Source organism: Jaculus jaculus, chromosome 4, assembly GCF_020740685.1.
Source record: "Jaculus jaculus isolate mJacJac1 chromosome 4, mJacJac1.mat.Y.cur, whole genome shotgun sequence".
In the NCBI taxonomy this organism is placed as follows: domain Eukaryota; kingdom Metazoa; phylum Chordata; class Mammalia; order Rodentia; family Dipodidae; genus Jaculus; species Jaculus jaculus.
This window is the reverse complement of record NC_059105.1, coordinates 13,958,217-13,983,248: the sequence shown is the minus strand read 5'-3', so window position 1 is coordinate 13,983,248 and position 25,032 is coordinate 13,958,217. Positions and strand designations below refer to the sequence as shown.

Sequence of the window (25,032 nt, the reverse complement as noted above, 5' to 3'; positions counted from 1 at the left end):
TGGGACTTGTCACTATAGAAGCCTCATCGTGTGGTAAGCCAAGTTTTATGAGCTATTCTTGTGAGAATTTGAAAATGTTAAGGGAACAGAGAATTGTATTTGAAGACTTTGCTTATGAACTTTCAAAGGGGAAGAAAATACCAGAGAACTTTGTTGGGACTGGGATACTGGCATAAAGGCTGGTTGTGTTCTTCTGCCCAAGCCCTGAGATCAAGGTTTAATTTGAAAACAATGAACTAATGTGCTGGGTGGAAGATATAGAACTAAAAGATATAAAATTTAAATGCTGGAGAGGAGATGGTTTACTGGTTGAGACTCTTGCCTGTGAAGCCTAAGGACCCAGGTTTGATTTCCCAGTACCTACGTAAACCAGATATACATGTGGTGCATGTGTCTGGAATTTGTTTGCAGTGGATGGAGGCCCTGGCAAACCCATTCTTTCTTTCTCTCTATCTCTCAAATAAATAAGTAATAAAATATTATTTAAAAATATTTAGGGCTAGGGAAATTGTGTAGTGGTTAAAGCATTTGCCTGTAAAGCCTAAGGATCCAGGTTCGGTTCCCTAGGACCCATGTAAGCTAGGTGCACAAGGGGACACATATGTCTGGAGTTTGTTTGCAGTGACTAGAGGCCCTGGCATGCCCATTCTCTCTTTTGCTCTGCTTCTTCCTCTCTCAAATAAGTAAACAAATATATATGTATTTTTAAATTAAAGTTGGAAAATTTTAAGTTTAAGGTTACTGGCACAGAGACTGGTTGCTAAAGCTGCTATTGTTAAGGATGGCCAACTGCTTTACACTGAAACAAAGGAAAGGATGCCTGACACAATTCTACCCATCAAAGGCTGAATGAACAGGAATGAAAACTCTTTTGAAAGGCGATGACTGAAAGTTAACCTGCTCTTGAAGATTATGATTTATTTACTCAAAGTGGCTGTGTCACTGAATACCTGGTATTGGATTTGGAAAAATGAAAACTGCATGGAAGTGAGTCACGGAGTGCACATGGTTCCAGGAGCCACTGCTGAGATGAGGCAAATGAGGCAGGGTGTGATGTCCCTGATACAGAGTCCGGTGAGGCTGCTGTAGGATGGACCATGGTTTGCAATGGACCCAAACATGTTTTGGACGTAAAGGCTACATGGAACACTGCTGGCTTGAGATGGGATGGCTACTTAGCCCAGCTGGAGGACTGGCTATGGACGTCGCACTTGAACTGCAGACGTTTGGTGTTTACCTGATGGTGTCTGAGTTTGCATTGGCCCAGTCTCTCCTTGTTGTGTCTGATAGCAATAGAAGTGTTTACTCTGTGCATTATATGTTGGAAGTATATAACTTGTTTTGATTTTATAGGACTTATAATTAAGAGACAATCTTTGTTTGTTTGTTTGTTTGTTTGTTTTCAAGGTAGTGTTTTACTCTAGCTTAAGCTCAGAGACAATCTTAAAGTTGGTAAAGACTGTGGGGACCTTTGAAATTGGACTAAATATAATTTACAATGTGAGATGGTCATTGACTCAAGTTTTATTAAAGCTTCTAACTTGGATTTCTAGCTGCCTGGTTAGAACAGGTGTCCCTGGGGGGTGGATCCTGGGGTCCAGCCCTAAGATGTGTTTGGGGCAGATCTAATTACCAGTCCAAAGATATACAGAGATGTTTGAGTTTTGCCTGTGTCTCCCCTGCTGACTGCTGCCAAGTTTGTGCTTGTTGCTTTCAGTGTTAACTGGCTGGTGATAGTTTCTCTCTGCTTGGATGTATGGAAGCAACTTCTTCCATGGTACTTCCCCCTGGATCTGTAAGTTCGTAGTAAATCCCTTCCCCCCAGAACTGCCTGATTTGGATGGCTATCCCAGCAACATGGACCTGACTACAATGGCTACTGAGCACTTGAAATGTGGCTAAAGTGCATGAGAAAAAAATAATTTTATTTAAGTTTTATTAATTTAAATAAACATGTGTGCTACAGCTATAAAACTGCATAGCACAAGCCTGGATTACAACTCTAACCTCAAGCAGACCAGGTTCCACTGGTCTACTCACCCATGTCTTGATGCTTCTGCCTTGCTTGGACCTCCTGTTTGGTCACTGCTACATACAGACTCTGAAGATTCATGGCAAAAGGCCTTCCATCACCAATGTTACTTGCCTCTGGTAATTTCTAGAAGAAATGAGACAGTGTCATTGGCCTGTCTGGTCAGAGAAAAAGGAACCTGGTAGCCCACTGACAGAAATGCCACCAATTACAAACAAGTGTATACAGAGAAGTTAAATCCAGGGCTATAGAGATTGCTTAGTGGTTAAGGCACTTGCCCGTGAAGCCTAAGGACCTAGGTTTGATTCCCCAGGACCCATGTAAACCAGATGCACAAGGAGGCACATGCATCTGGAATTCATTTGCAGTGGTTTGAGGCTCTGGCATGCCCATTCTCTCTCTCCACCTGCCTCTTTCTTTCTCTCCCTCACTCAAATAAATAAATAAACAAAATATTTAATAAATAAATCTGGGCATAGTGGACACACCTTTAATCCCAGCATGTAGGAGGATTATCATGAGTTCAAGGTCCCCCTGAGACTACATAGTGAATGCTAGGTCAGCCTGGGCTAAAGGGAGACCCTACCTAGAAAAACCAAGTAAATAAGTTAGATACAATATAGGGTGTTAACCTGCAAGCTTGATGGCTGCCACCAATATAAAGACTTCTGAGGAGGTCTCCTCTGAAGGCTAACTCCAAAATGTCACCTCTATTTCTGTCATTTCTTAGGTCTATTATGTATTCCCATGAAAACTCCAGGGGGCATGTCCTAAGTGTCCCTAAGATTTAAAGTTTACACTTTTTAACTAAATTGAAGTGTGAGCATCCACTCTAAAAGGAAAAAATGAAATTCACGGTGGAAGAGAGAGCAAAACAGGAATGACAGAGAAACAAGAAAAATTATGGAGGAATGATGCTAGTCAGAAATGGAAGATTAAGTTGAAAGAGCCTATGAGGCCAACCTCACACTTTATATACTGTACTGCAATTCCACTGTGCTTTACCAAAAATCCACATGCCCTCAGTGGAAGTGATATTTCTAAATGAAATGAGATTTTCTTAAGAGGTTAAAAAATTTTTTTGCTTAAAGTACAACACATGGGCTGGAGGGATAACTTAGTGGTTAAGGCACTTGCCTGCAAAGGCTAATGGTGTGCATTTGATTCCCCAGGACCCATGTAAAGCCAGATGCACAAAGTGGCACATGCATCTGGAGTTGGTTTGCAGTGGCTGGAGGCCCTGGCATGCCTATTCTCTCTGTCTCTCTTCTTTCTATCTCTCTCTGCTTGTAAATAAATAAATAAAATATTTTTAAAATTAGAGCTCAGCACAGCCAGGCGTGACGGTGCACGCCTTTAATCCCAGCCCTCGGGAGGCAGAGGTAGGAGGGAGACTATATAGGGTACAGGTCAGCTTAGGCTAGAGGGAGACCCTACCTCAAAAAAAAAAAAAAGTACCACACATAAGTGAAAGGTGATGGATGTGACTCAGTTGGTAGACTGTTCAACTAGCATGAACAAGGGCCTGGGTTCAACTCCTAATAAAGGACAAAATGAATGTGGTGGCACCGTGGCATTTTAATTTCCCTGAGCGTGGATGAATAGAAATAAAATTAAAGGCTTCTTAAGGAGGTGATAATGAAATACGGGGTAAGAAAGTGCCATGATCACATTCTACTGCCTTCCCTGTAGAGTGAACAGTGCATTAATACTCATAGCTACAGGCTCGGCCGAGTTCTAGTTTCATAGACCTGGCTGACCTAAGCTGAAAGAATGGCTGAAGATGAAGACGGAACAAAATGTCATGAAAAATGAGATGAAAATGTGTCCAGTGGTCTCAACCTGGCCGCACTTCAGAGTCCTGGAATGGGCCCAAAACAATTTCATCTGTCCCCGTACGTGCCAACAATGATGGTTCCCAGCCAAGTTAGCAGGTCCCCAAGAGTGGCCATTCCAGCAGCTCCCATGGGAACCAACCCAAGAACCTACGGACCATAATATCTCATGTCAAGGGCACCTTTCCTGTGCCGTAAGGACATTCTCCTCAGCAGTCCCTGGTGCTGAAGATTGAACCCAGGACCACACACATGGAAGGTAAATGCTCTGCCACCAGGCCACATCGCCCTGCCCAACATTTATTTCTAAAACCCCCTTGAGGAGAAGGGTGGGAGGGAGAATGCATGCAGTGAAGGAGAAGCTGAACCACAGTCAGGACTGTATAGTTACCTTTCCTGGAATGGGGCAGCAGTCAGAGAGCCCGATGAGCCCCAGGGAATAAAGCCTTTTTCTATTCCAACCCCACCGCCATGGAGACTGCCTTCGGCTTGGACGTTCTCATTTTATTGCGATGTCACCTCAGGTTTCAGTAAGACTTAAACTTTCACTGGAAACCATGGATGAATCAGAAGCCTGGAGACTAAACTTTGCCTCTAGCAATAATCACACTGTGAGCTATCATACCAGCCGTCTTCAGCTACACTCCCCAAGGAATGACCTGGAACCAGGAAGACAGACTCCACTCCCCTTCTAATCCCCAAGTCACCTCTTCCAAAAGAAGGTCACTTAGTGGGCAAGTGGACCCTCACAACAGAGACACACAGCAGCTCTCCTCCAGTTTCTGAGATTTTCATATTTCTCAAGAAATGTAGCACCTCTCAGGTAGGCATGGTGCAGTCTGTACAAACAGGCTTGGCAGAATCTCAGCAGTCTGGGGTCATTGCCTCCTGCCCTTTCTATGGAACTAAACAGACTCATAAATATTTCAGGCTGATCTTTACCCAGCTTAGGTCTTTAACCTCAAATATAAGGGCCAGAAGCGAAAGGCCATTCAAGCTAGAGCTACCCTGGACCTAAATCCAAGAGCACATCCCAGTTTTAGCCTTTTATGTTTTTTTTTTTTTTTAAAGGTAGGGTCCCACTTTAGCTCAGGATGACCCGAAATTCACTATGTACTCTAAGGGTGGCCTTGAACGCAAGGTGATCCTCCTGCCTCTGCCTCCCACCTCTGCCTCCTTCAGTCCTAGGATTAAAGGTGTGCCCCACCACGGCCAGCTAGTTTAAGCCTTTGCTCTGTCCTTTGTCTTCTCAGGAAGATTTGGTCCTGAGGCTGGAGAGACAGCTCTGCATTTAAGGTGCTTGCCTGCAAAGGCTAATGATCCAGGTTCTGTTCCCTAGTACCCATGTAAAACCAGATGCACAAAGTGGCACATGCATCTGGAGTTCTTTGCAGCGGCTGGAGGCTCTGGTATGCCCATTTTCTCTGTCTCTCTTCTTTCTATCTCTCTCTACCTGCAAATATTAAAAAACAAACAAACATGTAAGCCGGGTGTGGTGGCACATGCCTTTAATCCCAGCACCGGGAGGCAGAGGTAGGAGGACTGCCATGAGTTCAAGGCCAACTTGAGACTACATAGTAAATTCCAGGTCAGCCTGGGCTAGAGCAAGGCCCTACCTCGAAAAACAAAAATGAACAAATAAAATTTTTTTAGAAAAACCAGATCTGGGGGATGGAGAGATATGACTCAATGGTTAAGGCATTTACCTGAAATGCCTAAGGATCAGAGTTCAATTCCCTGTACCCACGTAAAGCCAGATGCACAAGGTGGCGCATGTGTCTGGGGTTCATTTGCAGTGGCTAGAGACTCTCTATCTGTCTATCTCTTTCTCTCTCAATAAATAAATAGATAAAATAGATTTTTAAATAATTTTTATTAATTTATTTGAGAGTGACAGAGACAGAGAGAGAGAGAGAGAGAGAGAGAGAGAGAGAATGGGTACGCCAGGGCCTCAGCCATTGCAAACAAACTCTGGAAAGATGGCTTAGTGGTTTAGGCACTTGGCTGCAAAGCTGAAGGACCCAGGTTCAATTCCCTGGGATCTATATAAACCAGATGCACAAGGTGGCACATGCATCTGGAGTTCGTTTGCAGTAGCTAGAGGCACTGGCGTGCCCATTTTCTCTCTCTCTATCAACTAAGTAACTAGATAATTAAAAAAAAAAAAAAAAAGATTTGGCCAGTCACCAGTCATGGTGGCCCATGCCTTTAATCCCAACTCTCAGGAGGCAGAAGTAGGAAGATCGCCATGAATTCAAGGCCACTCTGAGACCACATGGTGAATTCCAGGTCAGCCTGGGCTAGAGTGAGACCCTACCTCAGGGGAAAGAAAAAGAAAAAAAGGTTCTGCAGCTGCTGCCAATGGTTAACCCATCTACATATCTATTTTCAGGAAGTACTGGAACTGAATAGCATTATACTGCTAAATGCTCACTATGTACCAGGCACTCTTTTAAGTACTTTAAATATTAACCCCCTTTTTGATTTGTTCACTATTATTTTTTCTGGCATCTGGAACAGACCCTAGTCAATGTTGCGGACTCAATAGCTATTTGTGAATGAATGAACATGACAAGCACTACTATGATCTCATTTGGCTTAAGTAGTTAGTCACAACTAGTAGGTAAAACGAACAGGATTAAAATCTGGCCTCAGAATCCACAACTGCAATTGCTACCTATTCTCTGAACAGAAGAATTTTAGACTAAACGACAACTGAGCCTCTCCCAAGACCACAACCCCCAGTGTCTCAAGTCACAGGTTTTCTATCAATCATCCCTGAAGTGACAAAGAAACAGAGAGCAGATTAAAAGCAGACAATTGAGGGCTGAGGGGCCGCACCTAATCTCTCCAGCATCACTGCTTCCTTGGGCATCCTCTCAGAGTAGCCTAGGGAGAGAGGTGTGGGCTGGCCTGAGCTAGAGAAAGAGAAACATTAGCTCCCAGGGCAGGACAATGGTTGGGGTGAGGTGGGGCAGGGCTGCAAAGATCAAAGCGAGAATGCTGGAGTCAGGTCTAAGCAAAGCAAATAGTGTCCCCTTCTGTGAGTATGCCTGGCCAGGAGCACGGTGTACCAGCACAAAGCGGGTCACTGCCCAGAATGGGAGGGGAAGAAGAGCTGGGCCAGCCTAGTGCACAGCCCGTTCATCTCACTAGTCCAGAGCCAATTCTAGCCATTACAAAAGCCACTGGGATCCTAGGTGCCAGGCATTACAGGACTAGGTGCAGGGAATGGATACCTCAATCTCCTCCTCCTTGGAACAGGTCTGAGTCAAAAACACAATGATACACAAATAAGAGTTTTGCTTTTTTTTTTTATTTTAGTTTTTGGTTTTTTTGAGGTAGGGTCTCACTTTGATCCAGGCTGACCTGGAATTCACTATGTAGTCTCAGGGTGGCCTTGAACTCACAGCGATCCTCCTACCTCTGCCTCCTGAGTGCTGGGATGAAAGGCGTGCGCCACCATGCCCAGCTGAGTTTTGCTTTTGAGAATTCACGTTCGCATGTGAGAGAGATAGGCAGGTGTTTGTTGTTTGATTTTGTGTTTTCAAATGATTTGCTGTTAACAATATTAAACAAAGGAACCCAGTGGAGAAAGAATGCCAAGTGAAAAAAGCTTCTGAAGTGTGACAACAAGGTAAACCCTGCAAAGGTGTGTGCTGGAAGTGTGTGAGGCACACAAGTGTGAAAAGAGAGAATACATGGATCGGCCCACGCAAAGTTGCAGCAGATGAAGTTTTCTGAATTAAGGTTTTGCCCATGGGAATTTTCTTGTGCTTCACAAAGTGACTTTCTCTACTTTCTGTTTGCTAACGCTTCCTTGGCTCCCAAATAACACTGACACAATGGGGAAGCCTCAGAAGCACCCTCTAGGTTTCCATTTATTATTATTTTTTTAAAATTTTAGAAAGAGAGGGAGAGAGACTTGGTACACCAAGGCCTCCAGATGCTTGCGCCACCTAGTGGGCATGTGAGACCTTATGCTTGTCTGACCTTTGTGCATCTGGCTTGCGTGGGATCTGGAGAGGTGAACATAGGTCCTTACCACTAAGCCATCTCTTCAGCCCGACTTCCCTTTTTAGATTCTTTTTATTTCTATTTATTTTTTAAAAAATATTTTACTGGGCTGGAGAGGTGACTTAGCGGTTAAGTGCTTGCCTGTGAAGCCTAAGGACCCTGGATCAAGGCTCAATTCCCCAGGACCTACGTTAGCCAGATGCACAAGGGGGTGCATGCATCTAGAGTTTGTTTGCAGTGGCTGGTGGCCCTGGTGTGCCCATTCTCTCTCTTTCTCTCTCTGCCTCTTTCTCTCTGTCTGTCACTCTCAAATAAATAAATAAAAATAAACAAAAAATTAAAAAATATTTTATTTGTTTACTTTTTTTTTTTCTGAGAGAGAATGGGAACTCCAGAGCTCCAAGCCACTGCAAACAAACTCCAGACACATGTGCCACCTTGTGCATATGGCTCACGTGGGTACTAGGGAATTGAACCTGGGTCCTTAGGCTTCACAGGCAAGCGCCTTAACCTCTAAGCTATCTTCCAGCCCTTTATTCATTTTTTTAAAAATCTTTTATTTTTTCCATTCTTGACATTTTCATACATGTATACAATGTATTTTAATCTTTTAAAATATTTTATTTAAGCCAGGCATGGTGGCTCATGCCTTTAATCCCAGCACTCAGGAGGCAGAGGTAGGAGGATCGCTGTGAGTTCAAGGCCATCCTGAGACTACATAGTGAATTCCAGGTCAGCCTGAACTAGAGTGAGCCCTACCTCAAAAAAAAAAATTATTTATTTATGAAAGAGTGAAAGAATGGGCAGGCCAGGGTGTCCAGACATTGCAAACAAACTCCAGGCGCATGTGCCACTGGTACATCTGGCTTACATGAGTACTGGGGAATCAAATCTAAGTCCTTAGCCTTTGAGGACGAGTGCCTTAACTGCTAAGTCATCTCTCCGGTCCTGTGTATTTTAATCTTTTTTTTTTTTTTTTAAAGATTTTTAATCTTTTTTGTTGTTGGTGGTTTTTTTGAGGTAGGATCTTGCTCCCTAGCCCAGGCTGACCTGGAATTCACTATGTAGTCTCAGGGTGGCCTCACACTCATAGCAATCCCAAGTGCTGGGATTAAAGGTGTGTGCCACCACGCCTGGCTGTATTTTAATCTTACCCTTAGTTATCCTCACTTAACCCCTCCCCTCCATTGATATCCTTATTCTTCCTCATTAATCCCCAACTTGCTTTCATGGCTATTTATATATTTACATATTTAAATTAGGGTTAAATTAGGGTTGTTAGATGATCATGGGAGGAGGCTATTCACTGTGGAATGGGCAACATTGATGACTACACCGCTAAGGAACCTGACTTCTGCCTTTTTAGATTCTTGGTTATAGTCACTTAAACGCCTAGTACTTTTCCACTACTGACTTCTAGTATCATGACTTTTCAGTAGCTACTACAGTTGTGTTCCTCTCCTATTGCCAAGAAATGTTTTATGCTCCTGTGAGAATTCACTAGGACTCTGGTTCTTGTTTAAACCATACCAGAAAGAAGCCTTAGGAAAACCAAGGTCATGGAAGTCCTGTGTGGTGTTTTAGTTTTCCTTGTCCTTGCTGCAGCCTATCTTTGTTTGTTGGGGCCCAAACACAACACCCTCTTTTATGAAAACTCCCACCTACGTCCAGCCAAAAACATACTCCTGGAGAATTTGTTGCTGTGATCCCAGTGGATCCTCAAAACTGATCATTGTGGTCTGCTTCTCCCTTCATTGCCCCTTCCATTCTCTGAGGTGTTTCAGAAAAGAAATCTTTAGAATCCTGGGGATGGAAAGATTCAACTGTGACATACCACTCACTTTGTGAATAGGTGCCTTGCTCTGAGGACAAGTTTACTGGACAGGACAAGGTAGAACAAGCCAACTAGAGCTCTCTGGCATTGGGCCCTTCTGGCACAGTCTCAGGGTCCTGAGACTGACCTTAGACTGTGACAGCCAAGGCCAGGCCCCTGACATGAAACTTCCCTAAAGGTAAGAAGCCGTCTCTTCTTACAACAGGCCCACAGTTTCTGCACTCATGGTGATGCTCTTCATTAGCTTACTTATTTATTGGTTTTTCAAGGTAGGTTCCCACTCTAGCCCAAACTGACCTGAAGTTCACTATGGAGTCTCAGGCTGGCCTCAAACTCACAGAGATTCTCCTACCTCTTCCTCCAGAGTGCTGGGATTAAAGGCATGAGCTACCATCCCCAGCCTTTATCAGCTTGTTTTAGGAATATATTCTAGAGGGACCAAAACATCCAGCTAATTAAAACTCATAGTCTCAGGGCTAGAGAGATGGCTCAGTGGTTAAAGGCACTTGCCTACAAAGCCTAAAGGTCTAGGTTCAATTCCCCAGTACCCATGTAAACCCATATGTGCAAAGCAGCACATGTGTCTGGAGTTCGTTTGCGGTGGCACTGGGTCCTAGCGTGCCCATTCTTATCACCCCCTCCTCTGACTCTCTACTTTCAAATAAATAAATAAAATTATATTTTAAAAAGAACCTCATAGTCTCAGAGTCACGAGAAAAGCAGTTCCATGGAGTAAAAGAAACTAACCAAAGTACTGTGGAATGGGGGGGGGGGTAAGGATGGGATGCAATTTTGTTTTATTTTGTTTTGTTTTTGAGAGAGGGTCTCATGTAACCCAGGCTGACTCCGAACTAGCTATGTAGCTGAGGATGACCCTGCACTTCTGATCCTCCTGCTTCTACCTCCCAAATGCTGGACTAGCAGGCATGAGCCACCACACCCCATTTTACATGGTGCTGGTAACCAAACTCAGGGCTCCCTGCATATTATATGCAGGCACTCTACCAGCTGAGATATATCCCCAGCCTGTGATGTGATTTTAAATAGAGACCAAAGTTGGTGGCAAGGACACTGAGACACCAAGATGGAACTGAGCTGGAAGCCTCCTTCTTGCTGGCTAGCTGTCATTATGTTGGAAAGTGCTTTGTGGGATGCTGAAGGAGAAAAGTCATCAACAGCCTTAACCAGCAGTGGATCCCATGAGCCACGAAACTGGCCAGCTAGGCAAGATGTGCTCACTGGCGCAGTAGCGGCATGTCTATCATAGGGATAGCCAATGGCTCCCTGGCTGGATTTGAGGTCTACCTCTCTCTCTATCTCTCTCATTCTCACTCTAGCTCATGCTTTCTTGCATACAAAGGCCAGTCCAGGGCTGGAGGGATGGCTTAGTGGTTAAGGCATCTGCCTGCAAAGCCAAAGGACCCAGGTTCAATTCCCCAGGACCCAGAACCCATGTTAGCCAGATGCACAAGGGAGTGCACACATCTGGAGTTAATTTGCAGTGGCTGGAAGTCCTGGCATGCCCATTCTCTCTTTCTCTCTCCCTCACTGTCTTTCTACCTCTTTCTGTCAAATAAATAAATAAAAATAAAATATTTGAAAAAGGACAGTCCATTAGGCTTGTTTAAAAATAATTTTGCTGGGCGTGGTGGCACATGCCTTTAATCCCAGCACTTGGGAGGCACAGGTAGGAGGATTGCTGTGAGTTCAAGGCCACTCTGAGACTCCATAGTGAATTCCAGGTCAGCCTGGGCTAGCGTGAGACCCTACCTCGAAAAACCAAAAAAAAAAAAACATTAAAAATAATAAATATATATTTGATATATATATATATATATATGTATATATATATATATATATATATATATATATATATATATATATATATATATGGAAACTGTCAATAAAAAGTGAATAAGTAGGGCCGGAGAGATGGCTTGGTAGTTAAGGTGCTTGCCTGCAAAGTCAAAGACCCAGTTTCAATTCTCCAGGGCCCACATACATCAGATACACAAGATAGCACATGAGTTTGGTGTTTGTTTGCAGCAGATGTAGGCCCTGCCATGCCCATTTTCTTTCTATTTTCCTCTTCCTCACTGCCTCTTACTCTCAAATAAATAAATAAAAATTTCAGAAAGTAAATAAATATCTGGGTGTGGTGGCGCACTCCTTTAATCCCAGCACTCAGGAGGCAGAGGTAGGAGGATCACTATGAATTCCAGGCCAGCCTGAGACTACATAGCAAATTCCAGGTCAGCCTGGGCTACACCAAGACTCTACCTCAAAAATAAATAAATACATAAATAAATAGGGTTAGGGAGATGGCTTGACAGTTAAAGGTACTTTCTTGCAAAGGCTATGAATTTATGGAGAGGGTGACATTTCACAAAGTCCTAAGTAGCAGTGAGAGAGGCAAGTGCCCAGACGTCCAGCGTTCCTGAAATAGCCTCAGTCTGTGCACACTGCCCATCTTCATCATTATTAGAGCCTCGTTCTCAGTTACAAAGTGTCTCAATTTGAATGATAAATTAGGTGTTTACCCTTTATCGGAGGAAGGGTCGGGCAGGTATATGGATCTGTGTGTGTGTTTATCTGAAATCACGACATTACGTAGCATCCCATCTTCTCCCTGTAAGATGAAAGTTACCAGGGCTTCTGAGCAGAGGGGGAGGCGATCTGTCTGCATCTCACAAGGATCACTCTGAGTGCGAAAGAAAGGGCAGTGGGTAGACAAGATGGAGGCAGCTCTGCCCACTTGGCATCAGTGGAGACAGAAGAAAGTGAGGTTCTGGATGAATCTAAAGGCCAGCATAGGCAGCATGCCTCCAAACTGATGCACTAGGTATGTGGGCCTCCCCTGGCAGGTAGTGCTGAGGAAGGACCGGGCCCGCTAGTTCCTGCCAAGGGGCGAGGGGTTGAGGAGGAGGGTGGGCGTCCACGGCCACGAACACGCAGAGCCGGGAGTCTTCTCGAAGCAGGATCTCACTTTGTTGTAACAGGCAGGTGCTTATGTAGCATTGAGGACGAGGGTGGGGATCTCAGGATGGGGTGAGGTGTAAGGCCCAATAGCATACCGCGACCCTTGAAATGATTGGTTCTAAGCATGTGCAGGAATTCTAACTTTTTTACAAAAGTAGCAGGCCAGAGGCAATTTGGTGCCCTGCTGAGTCACAGCTGGCCAGAGACAGGTCACCAAACTTTAGCTAGGCTCAGGACGTTCCACTAGACCTCACGTCCAGGCCTCTCAAGGCCCAACATAGGTATAAATATTAAGAGGAGTCAGGTACAAGACAGATGTAACAGAGGAATGATCTAGAAACCTAAAATGAAATCCCTAAATCAAAGATTATCTGGGAGTAGTTAGTTCAGTGGTAGAACATTTGTCTAATATAATGAGATCCCAGGTTTGATTCCCAGCAATGTTAAAAAAAAAAAGTTGGAGCCAGGTGTGGTAGAGGTAAGAGGATCACTATCAGTTCAAGGACACCCTGAGACTGCATAGTAAATTTTAGGTCAGCCTGGGCCAGAGTGAGACTCTACCTGGAAAAACCAAAACCAACCAAAGAAACAAAGCTTATCAAGAGAAAGCCCCAGTGTCTCTCTCAAAGAGGAAGCAGCACTCCTACCCAGGAGGAGCCAGGGATTCAGTGGAGTGCTTGCCTAGGTGGTATCTCCAGAGCAGGGAAAACATAACAAGATAATCAAGAAAAGAGGAAAGGTTTTTTTTCTTTTGATTTGTAGTTTGTTTTTTTTCTTTTGTAGTTTTTTTCTTTTGATTTGGAAAGTGTGTTGGTTTGATTCTGGTGTCCCCCATAAACTTGTATTCTGAACGCTTAGGTTCCCAGCTGATGGCAATTTGGGAATTGAATCCTCCTGCAGGCAGCGTATTGTTGGGGGTGGGCTGATGGGTACTATAGCCAGTTTTCCCTTACCAGTGTTTGGCACACACCCCCGCTGCTATTGTCCATCTGATGTTGGCCAGAAGGTGATGTCCACCCTGTGCTCATACCATCATTTCCCCCTGCCATCATGGAGCTTTCCCTCAAGTCTGTAAGCCAAAATAACCGCCCCCCCCCCCGACCACACACACACACAAGATGCTTTTTGTCTGGTGTTTTTTGCCAGCAGTGAGAACCTGACTGCAACAGGGATCAAACCCGTAGTCTAGGGCATACCAAGTAAGCATTCTTCCCCTGAGCTACATCCTTAGCTAGGGACTTCTTGGGGAAGGGGAGAATTGAAATAAGCTTTAAGTTCTAGCTTTGGAATCTCAAAGACTTCAATTTATACCTAAGGTTTTCTCTTTGCTAGTTGTGACACTTTGAGCAAGTTCCTATACTTGATGTCTTATTTTGAGAGAAGAAAGGAAGGAAGGAGAGGGAGAAAGTGAAAGAGAGAAGGGAAGACTGAAACTAACAGCACAAAATGTTGGTGAAAAGATCAAATATGAATATAATGCATAAACCCAAGAAGTGGCTATTCTTTCCCTTTGCAAGGCACACCAAGACACACACCATATCACCATATACGTATGTGTGTGTGTGGATAGATAGATAGATAGATAGATAGATAGATAGATAGATAGGGAAAGAGAGAGAGGGTTTCGTATAACCCAATTTGGCCTTAAACTTGCTATGTAGGGGCTGGAGAGATGGCTTAGTGGTTAAGGTGTTTGCCTGCAAAGCCAAAGGACCTCAGTTCGACTCCCCAGGACCCACGTAAGCCAGATGCACAAGGTGGCACATGCATATAGAATTTGTTTGCAGCATCTGGAAGACCTGGCTCATCCATTCTCTCTCTCTGCCTCTTTCCCTCTCTCAAATAAATAAATAAAATTTTAAAAAACTTGCTATGTAGCCTAGACTGGTTTTGAACTCCTGATCCTCTTGCTTCCACCTTCCAAGTGTTTGGACAATAAGTGTACAGCTCCATGCCTAACTACTGAGACTTTTCTTGCCTAGCCCCTCTCCTGTTCCAAGTTAGCTCAAGAGACACCCTAAAGCAAAACAAAAATAAATAAATAAAATAAAAAGTACAAAGAAGTGTCCTATAACATATACAGAGAAACCAGGGCCTAGTCCTGTTATTAACTGGTCTCTCCTGGTATCCTGAAACATACACCTTCAAATGATTCAGTAGCTAATCAAGGCTCAGATGAGAGAGACAGCCACGGAAACCTAGCTAGTAACCTGCAGGTGGTTCACCATTTACCACTATCAGATAACCCTATGCCAGTCTCTAGCAAAGACCCAGACAGCGTGGCTTCTACGTCTTAAACTTGCATCTCCATTGGCTCTGCCAGTTCCCTGCTATGGTACCAACTGCTGCTATGCCCCTGACAGCCGCTGTTCCCTCACTGAAAACTCGAGGGGACCAGCACCTAGTGCTGGTGCGCTGCTGGACGGATCCCACAGGTGATAGTTGTGAAGGGTGCCTGCTTAATATGTGTTATGGTTCTTCACTCCCCACACCAGCTCTTTTTTTTTTATTAATTTTGTTAAAGTTTTTGTCTATTATTATTGATTTGAGAGCGACAGACAGAGAGAGAGAGAAAGAGGGAGAAAATGGGCGCACCAGGACCTCCAGCCACTGCAAATGAACTCCAGATGCATGCGCCCCCTTGTGCATCTGGCTAATGAGGGTCCTGGGGAATTGAGCCTTGAACCTGGGTCCTTGGACTTCATAGGCAAGCGCTTAACCACTAAGCCATCTCTCCAGCCCAAAATTTTGTTTGTTTATTTTATTTATTTGAAAGCGACAGAGAGAGAGAGAGAGAGAGAACGAGGCAGAGAGCAAGAGAGAGAATGGGCACACCAGGGCTTCCAGCCACTGCAAACAAACTTCCAGACGCATGCACCCCCTTGTGCATCTGGCTAATATGGGTCCTAGGGAATTGAGCCTTGAGCTGGGGTCCTTAGGCTTCACAGGCAAACGCTTAACCACTAAGCCATCTCTTCAGCCCCCCACACCAGCTCTTGATGTTTCTCTTTTTTAAAAATTTATTTGTTGGGTTGGAGAGATGGCTTAGTGGTTAAGCAGTTGCCTGTGAAGCCTAAGGATCCCGGTTCGAGGTTCAATTGCCCAGGATCCACGTTAGCCAGATGCACAAGGGGGCTCACGTGTCTGGAGTTCACTTGCAGTGGCTGGAAGCCCTGGTGTGCCCATTCTCTCTCTCTCTCTCTCTGCCTCTTTCTCTCTGTGTCTGTTGCTCTCAAACAAAAATTTATTTATTTATTTGAGAGAGGCAAATAGATAAAGATAGAGAGAATAGTTGCGCCAGGGTTTCCGGCCACTGCAAATGAATTCCAGACACATATGCTATCCTCTGCATCTGGCTTACATGGGTACTAGGGAATCAAACCTAGGTCCTCAGTCTTCACAGGCAAGCGCCTTAACCACTAAGACATCTCTGCAGCATCCTTGATGTTTCTTAAAAATAGCCCATGCCGGGCGTGGTGGCACATGCCTTTAATCACAGTATTGGGGAGGCAGAGGTAGGAGGATCACTGTGAGTTTGAGGCCACCCTGAGACTACATAGTGAATTCCATACAAGTCAGCCTGGGCCAGAGTGAGACCCTACTTTGAAAAAAAAAAAAAAAAATCCTGGCTGGCCTCAAACTCACACAGATCCCTCCTACCTCAACCATGCCCGGCTTCTCATTCTAACTCTTTCATTGTTGTTTTTGAGGCAGGGTCTCACTCTAGCCCAGGTTGGCCTTGAACTCACAGCAACTCGCCTACCTCTGTCTCCTGAGTGCTGGGATTAAGGGTGTTAAGCCACCATGCCCAGCTTCATTCCAATTTTTTTCTTTTCTTTTCTTTTTTCTTTTTTGGTTTTTCGAGGTAGAGTCTTGCTGTAGCCCAGGCTGACCTGGAGTTCACTATGTAGTCTCAAGGTGGCCTCAAACTCTTGGCAATCCTCCTACCTCTGCCTCCCAAGTGCTGGGATTAAAGACATGTGTCATCATACCCGGCTCATTCCAATTTTTTTTTTTTTTTAGTTTTTTGAAGTAAGGTCTCACTCTAGCCCAGGCTGACCTGGAATTCACTATGTAGCCTCAGGGTGGCCTTGAACTCATGGCGATCCTTCCTACATCTGCCTCTCGAGTGCTGGGGTTAAAGACATGTGCCACCACTCCGAGCTTCATTCCAAATTCTTGACAGCAGCTTACCTAGATAAACAGTTTCTGAGTTTCCTGGCAAGGTCCAACCATGAAGAGTCCCCTGATTTGTCCCTCATACACTACCTCTCTAGCGAATGAACATGATCAAAATACATTGTATACATGTATGAAAATATCATGATGAAGCTCACTGTTTGGTACAAATACACACTAATTAAAAAAAATAAAAACCTCCTATCAGCTCAGTAATGAGAAACCTTGGTGACTTGGGAAAGAACACAGTATCCTAAGGACACAAGCCACGTTGCCCTTGAAGGTCCCCATGTGAAATCAACGAGACAGCACTACTCTGTGTTTGGTCTGACTTAGGTTTGTTTGGGTCTGTGCCGGTCACAAGGCCTCCACTGGCCATTCTGCCCTGGCCCTGCCGACCTCCACTGTTAGCCTCTGGCTCCTACGCATCAACTCAGTATTGGACTAGTTAAAAAACAAACAAACAAACAGAGCAGTCTGGACATTATCTTGTGTTTAGAGACCTTACAAATTAATTATAGCTTAGGAACCTTGCAAATGGTTAAATTTAAAGTCCACTCTGCCCCTTCCTCTTTCATAACAAGGTAGAGTGGAGGCATGAATGCATTATATGTGCAAGCATACATGTACGTATCCAGTGAAGCCCCTAGATCACTTTCTCTGTGGTTTCTCTTTAGAGTGGGATAATTCTGACCCCTGGCTCTCTCCCACGATGCTGGAAATACAGTGGAAGTAAGACGGGTGAAGAGTACAAAGGGTCCCAGATACAGACCGTACCTCAAGCAAACAAACAAGCCGGGCGTGGTGGTGCACGCCTTTAATCCCAGCACTTGAGAGGCAGAGGTAGGAGGACCTCCGTGAGTTCGAGGCCATCCTGAGACTACATAGTTAATTCTAGGTCAGCCTGGACCAGAGTGAGACCCTACTTCAAAAAACCAAAAAAATAAAAGGTAAGGGCTTTTTGTTTGACTTGGTTTTTTTTTCTCTCTCCTTTTGGTTTTTTAAAATTATTTATTTATTTATTTGCAAGCAGAGAGAGAGAGAAGAGAGAGAATGGGCACACCAGGGCCTATAGCCACTGCAAATGAACTCCAGATGCATGCGCCCCTTGTGCATATGGTTTATGTGGGTCCTGGGGGAATCGAACCTAGATCCTTTGGCTTCACAGGCAAATGCCTTAACTGCTAAGCTATCTCTAGCCCTTGGTTTGTTGTTTTGAGACAGGGTCTCACTAGCCTGGCTTCAAGCTTGTGATTCTCCTGCCTAAGTCTCCTAAATGCTAGGATTCCAGGAATGTGCCACCACACCTGGCTAATTTTTTGATTGATTGTTTCTCAAGGCTGACTTTGAGTTCATTCTGTAGTATCAGGGTGGCCTTGAACTCATGGTGATCCTCCTACCTCTGCCTCATGAGTGCTGGGATTAAAGGTGTGCCCCACCACGCCCGATTATGACTAATTTTTTTTTTAATGTGGTGTTGGAGATGCATGCATGCTAAACACACGTTTTGCCATCAAGGTACATGGCCGTCCCCCAGATTAACTGTCTTAATGTTTTCTATGTGCTAAGTACTAGGCTAAGCATTTTAATCCTTTACCCCAAGTAAGCTCCACAGTTACCCTATCGGCTAAGCACTGAGCATGCTCATATGTGTGAAAAGACAAAGGCTCAGTTAACTAACCAGGTCAAGGCAGAATGAAGAAAGAGAAGCCCCCGGGAGGGCTGTGACTCCAGGAGCTGCTCTGGACCCACGAAGCACTTGCAGACAATGCGCTCCTCCCCAGCCCGCCCTGCCAGCTAGGAGATCTAGTGAGATCTAGTGAGATCTAGTGGCACGGACAGTGAACTCTCACCCCCCTTAAGGCTCCAAAGGACCAAGAGACTGAGAGAAAGACAAAATGCCTTCTCGCCGAGGGGGGCCTTACTTAACCCTCCATGGTCTCCAAGGGCACCAGAAAAGTCCGCCAAACGACCCTAGTCCAGGGGAGGCTCCGGCCTCTGAATCTCCTTCTAGGGGAAGGACCACCTCCCAGAGTCAGTGCGGGAAGGCCCCAAAGAAAAATAATGGCAGGGGTGGAAGTGGAGGTGGGGGTGGGGGCAGCTGCTCTCATAAGAGCCCTTTGTGGTGGCTGCCTGTGAAAGGGGGTTTTGCTAGACAAGGTGGAACTTCTCAAGGTGACAAGCTAATGGCACAGAGTGAGCTGTGACCCTCTGCTCGCTCCATACACCCCCCACCTCCCGTTTTGAAGGCCGGAGCCCAAAACTGTCCCGCAGCTCCACCCAGCCCGGCACAGACCGCCGCTTTCTAGTCTGCGGAGCGACTAATGAGAGGCGAAGGGGCTCCGGGACCAAAGTGGTTTCCTGGGGGGGATGAGTCCGCACAGCCCCTCGGAAAGTGCGGCAGCAGCTCTCGCTCCTCCTCTGCTCGGCGCCCACTCCCTTCTTTCCCCAGAACAAGCAGCTCCTGTCCTCTGGCTCCAGCTAGCCTAGCAGGGGACAGCCGGTTTGAACATTAGGTTATCACCTCTCTCAAGTGCGATCACCTCTCTCAAATGCGGCCACCTCAATATCCTTTGGCCAACTAAATGGAGATGAAACAATGTGGTAGAAATCGGAAAGAAAGGGGGATGGCGTGGTGTGTGTGGGGGAGCATCAGGCTTAACAAGAAAGGCACAGCTCTAGGCAGGCAGGCATTTGGCTCTGAAGGCCAGCTGGGTGAGGGCTCCCCGACTCCCTAGTTGCGTGGGGAAGGGGACAGTCAGCTGGACCGGCAAGCACAGAGGTGAAGTAAGGGACCTCGGAGTGTCCCCTGCAGGACCTCTGCCACCAAGGAGATTCTCTTTCACCCCAGATTACATGCTTGACAGCTGGGAACACAGCCCATGGCAGGGTTCAAGGGCTCCCTGCCCCCATCAGCTAGCTGCCTGTTGTCTGTAGGGTAACAGTGCCATCTCTGCCCTGAGAAATCTTAGGACACTACATGATGCACCAGTCCCCCAACACACACACACACACACACACACACACACACAGAGAACACGATCTTCATGACCTTGTGAGGTAAATATTTCTTAATAGGACACAAACAGACTATGTTAAAATTAGAAAATTCTGTTCATTGAAAGACATAAGAAAGTAAAAAAGTAAGTTACAGAATAGGAGAAAACATGTAATAATCAACAAAAGGATTTGCTTTCAAAATATATTTAAAAAAAAACTTGGGCTGGAGAGATGGTTTAGCAGTTAAGGTGCTTGCCTGCGAAGCCTAAGGACCCAAGTTCAACTCTCCAGGTCCCATGTAAGCCAGATGCACAAGGTGACTCAAGCATGCAACTTTGGAGTTCGACTGCAGTGGCTGGAGGCCCTGGTGTGCCAATTCTCTCCCCCCCCCCCCCGTCTCAAATATATAAATTAAATTTTAAAAAAAGGAAAGACATGGTACAACCAGAAGTCTCATATATTGCTTCTGCATGTCTAGTAAGTCAATGTGATCACTTTGGAAACGATTGGACAGTATCTACTCAACCTAAACCTAGATATTGACTTATTTCCTGTGAGCCGGACATTTCAATTCATTGTGTTCATTTGCCAAACTTTGGCAAAGCCTTACGTGAACTTTCATATAGAAATGAAAATTAATAAAATGTTACTGCATACCTATACAATGGACAAATTTCATAAGCATTTCGCTGAGTGAAAGAAGTCAGACAAAATAATAAGTATATGATTGCATCTGTATAAAATTAAGAAAACAAGCAGGGTGGTGGCCATGGAAGTTGGAGTGTTGAGAAGTACGGAGTGTCTAATAACTTACCTGCCCCATCAACGAGCCCTGACAGTGGATGGCACTCAACCCTCATCAGACCCCAGAAATTAAAAAACAAGAAAAGTTGGTCATCAAATTAGAAGTTAAAACAACAGTGCTTACCCTTCCAAGGCTCTGTGAGGGAATAGAGGAGTGCTGGAAATTTTTGGGGTTTTTTATTTTTGGTGGTGTTGTTTTAAATTATTAATTATTTGCAAGCAGAAAAAGAGAGAGAGAAAGACAGAAGAGAGACAGACAGACAGAATGGACACAGCGGGGCCTGTAACCACTGCATGTACCCCTTATGCATCTGGCTTATGTGGTCCTGGACAATTGAACCTAGGTCCTTTGGCTTTGCAGGCAAACACCTTAACCACTAACTCATCTCTCTCTCTCTCTCTCTCTCTTTTTTTTTTTTAAGGTACTGGAGATTGAACCTAGAGCCTTGTGTTAGGCAAATGTTCTACCACTGAGCTATATTCCCAGCCCAAATTTCTTTTTTCTTTTCATTATTATTATTGATTTTTCAAGGTAGGGTCTCACTCTGGCCCAGGCTGACCTAGAATTCACTCTGTGGTCCCAGGCTGGCCTCAAACTCATGGCAATTCTTCTTCCTCTGCCTCCTGAGTGCTTGGATTAAAGGTATGCACCACCATGCCCGGCTCCCCAGCCCCAATTTTCTTTTAATTTATTTTATTTATTTGAGAGGGAGAGATTGAAAGAGAGGGTGGGTACACCAGGGCCTCTAGCCACTGTAAATGGATTCCAGACCCATATCTGACTTCTGTGGGTCCTGGGAGATCCAATCTGCCAGCCCAATTTTTTAATTCTTGTTTTTTGAATAATTTTTTTTAATTTTTAAAATTTATTTTTTTTTTATTGACAACTTCCATGATGTAAACAATATCCCATGATAATTCCCTCTCTCCCCCCACTTTTCCCTTTGAAACTCCACTCTCCATCATATCCCCTCCCCCTCTCAACAAATTTTTAATTCTTGATTTGACACTGGCTACATAGTCACTCATTTTGCAATAGTTCATTGTGGTGGGTTGAATGTAAAATGTTCCCATAGTCCCCTGTGTTGAATACTTGGTCTCCAGCTGGTGGCAATTTGGCTAGGTTGTTGGGCATGTGGGAGGTAGAGTCTTGCTAGAGGAGGTATGTTGCTGGAGGCAGGCTTTGGGGTGTTACAGCCTAGCTCCCACTGGCCAGGCAGTGCTAACTCACTGGGATTACTTCCTTTCCACTAATGGGGAGATGTTACTCAGCCCTCCTGCTCAGGCCCATCATTCTTTCCCCTACCATGATGAAACTTCCCTCCAAACTATAAGCAGGAATAAACCCTTTCCCCCATCAGCTGCTTTTGGTCGGGTATTTTGTCCCAGCAACAGTAACTGCAACATTCTTCAAGCCAGGCACTTACAGTATTATCATTTTCATATATACATCTTACTTGATTAAATTTTTAACTTTTGTATGAGGCCTCCAGCCATTGCAATTGAATTCCAGATGCATGTGCCACATTGTGAGTCCTGTTTATGTGGACCTGGAGCATTGAAACTGGGTCCTTAGGCTTTGTAGCCAAGCACCTTAACCACTAAACCATCTCTCCAGACCCCAAATTTTTATTAATAAAAGATAAATCATGGCTGGAGAGATGGCTTAGTGGTTAAGGTGTTTGCCTGCAAAGCCAAAGAACTCAGGTTTGATTCCCTAGGACCCATGTTAGCCAGATGCACAAGGAGGTGCACGCGTCTGGAGTTTGTTTGCAGTGGTTGGAGGCCCTGGTGCACTCTTTCTTCCTATATGCCTCTCTCTGTCTCTCTCTCTCAAATAAATAAATAAATAAATAAATATGTGTTTAAAAAAAGAAAAACAAAAACCAAACAAAAACTTTTTTTAAAGAAGATGAACTAGGGCTCAAGAGATTGCCCCATAGTTAAGGTGCTTTCCTGCAAAGCCTAACGACCCAGGCTGAATTCCCCAGTGCCCATGGAAAGCCAGATGCACAAAGAGATACATGCACCTGGAGTTTGTATGCAGTGGCTGAAGGCCCTGGTATGCCCATTTTCTCTGTCTGTTTGCCTGTCTTCTATCTCTCTCTGCTTGTAAATAAATAGATAAAACTTTTTTGTTGTTTGTTTTTTTTTTTTGTTTTTTGTTTTCCAAGGTAGGGTTTCACTCTAGCCTGGGCTGACCTAGAATTCACTGTGTAGTCTCAGGGTGGTCTTGAACTCATGGTGATCCTCCTACCTCTCCCTCCTGAGTGCTGGGATTAAAGGCGTGCGTCACCACACCCAGCTAAAATTATTTAAAAAAAAAAAAAAAGATAAACTACTACAAAAAGCAGAAAGTTCCTCAAAAAGTTAATGACCCAACCCTGAAAACATATTCATACAAAAATATGTTGCCCATTCTCTCTCTCCTATATATATATATATATATACATATATATATATATATATATATATATATATATATCAGACTGTCTCCTTCTGCTTGCAAAGAAATAAATAAATAAGGTTAGAGAGATGACTTGGCAGTTGGGGGGCACTGGTCTGCAAAGTCTAGAGACCCAGGTTCAATTCCCCAGGAGCCACATAAAAGCCAGATGCACGGGGTGGCACATGAATCTAAAGTTGGTTTATAGTGGCATGAGGCCGTGGTATGCTTTCTCTCTTTATCTCCTTGCAAATAAATTTAAAAAAAATATGGACACACATATGGGTTTGGGGTGTAGCTATGGTAGAGTGCTGGGTTCAATCTCAATACCACCAGAAGTCACACACAAATAGTCACAGCAGTATTATTCAGAATAGCCAGGAAGTAGAGAGAGCCGATCAAGAGATGGATAGATAAACAAAAATGTGGCATGCCCAAACAACAGTGCACGCGTACTGTTCTTCCATAGGAAGAGATGCAGTTCTGTTGTTACATGGACCTTGAGCATATGCTAAGTGAAAGAAACAAGACACAAAAGACCACATACCGTAGGAGTCTATTTGTATAAAATATACAGAAGAAGCCCGGTGTGGTGGCGCATGCCTTTAATCCCAGCACTCAGGAGGCCGAGGTAGGAGATCACTGTGAGTTCGAGGCCACCTTGAGACTACATAGTTAATTTCAGGTCAGCCTGGGACAGAGTAAGACCCTACCTCAAAAAAAAAAAAAAAAAAAAAGCAAGCAAACAAATATATATAGATTTCCAGGGGTTGTGGAAGGAGGGAATGGAGAATGGCTGTAAATGGGTATGGGGTTTCTCTTTGGGGTGATGTCCTGGAAACAGATAATAGTCATGGTTGTACAATCCTGCAAATATACTTAAACCACTGAATCATGTGGTTCTGACATACGTTTATGGGAAAATTTCATTATGTGTAGATGATAGCTCAGTTCTTTAAAGGATCACAAAAAGATAAAGTCTGCTCTTCCAGCTTCTTGTTTATTCTCTACACTGCTCCCTCTATTAGGAACGGACACTCAGGCTATCAATAACCTGGAACACTTTTATGGAGCCCAGGTGGGCCTCGTGCTTCTGAGTAGCTGGAACAACGGGAGCATCCCTCCAAGCCCCGTCAGACCTGGACAAGTTCTTTGCTTTTGTTTGGCAGGGTCTCACATGTAGCCTAGCTGGCCTGGAACTCACTACGTGGACTAGGTAGACTCGGCTGGCCTCACACTTTCACTAGCACTCTTGCCTCTGTCTCCTCAGTGTTGGGATTACCATCACGGGCCACCATACTCAGAGGGGCCTGCACAATTTATAAAGGAGACTTCAGCGCCTGCCCCTGAGAGGAGGCTCATCATGGAATTGTGGAGGATCACAGAACCTAGAAGTAGACAGACCTAGTTTTGAATAAACCTCCCACCTGTTTAACTGTTTTGTAACCATGGCCAAGCAACTTAATTTCTTTGAGCCTCGATTTTCTCACTAGAAAATAAATAAGGGTTGGGGTTTGACTCAGTGTTAGTGTACTTGCCTAGCTCTTTTTTTTGGAGGGGGGATGGGGATAGGTGTTTTGGAGGCAGGGTCTCACTCTAGCCTGGACTGACCTAGAATTCACTCTGTAGCCCCAGACTGGCCTCGAATTCCTGCTGATCATCCTACCTCAGCCTTCTGAGTGCTGGGATTAAAGGCATGTGCCACTACTATGCTGGACATTACCTAGCATTCTTGCAGCCCCAAATTTAATTCCTAGTGCCACAAAAGGGAAAATAAGTCCTTATCTACATGGGTTGTCTCAGGATTGTTAAAAGAGATGACGTAAGTAACATTAATTCCGTTCCTTGAAAATCTCCAACTATCTAAACTGCTTGAAGGCAACTGAGAAAAGTTCTTTATTTCAGC

General features: G+C 44.6%; 1 protein-coding gene across 2 annotated transcripts in view; it reads right to left on the bottom strand.

The window, feature by feature from the left end:
- Positions 1-25,032, bottom strand: part of Nhej1 (non-homologous end joining factor 1) — a 143,918-nt gene that overhangs the window by 1,962 nt on the left and 116,924 nt on the right. For both annotated transcript variants that reach the window (XM_004662918.2, XM_045147670.1), the window contains exon 6: positions 2,041-2,158. In XM_004662918.2, the coding sequence (XP_004662975.1) occupies positions 2,041-2,158 (118 nt within the window). The remainder of the gene's footprint in view (positions 1-2,040; positions 2,159-25,032) is intronic.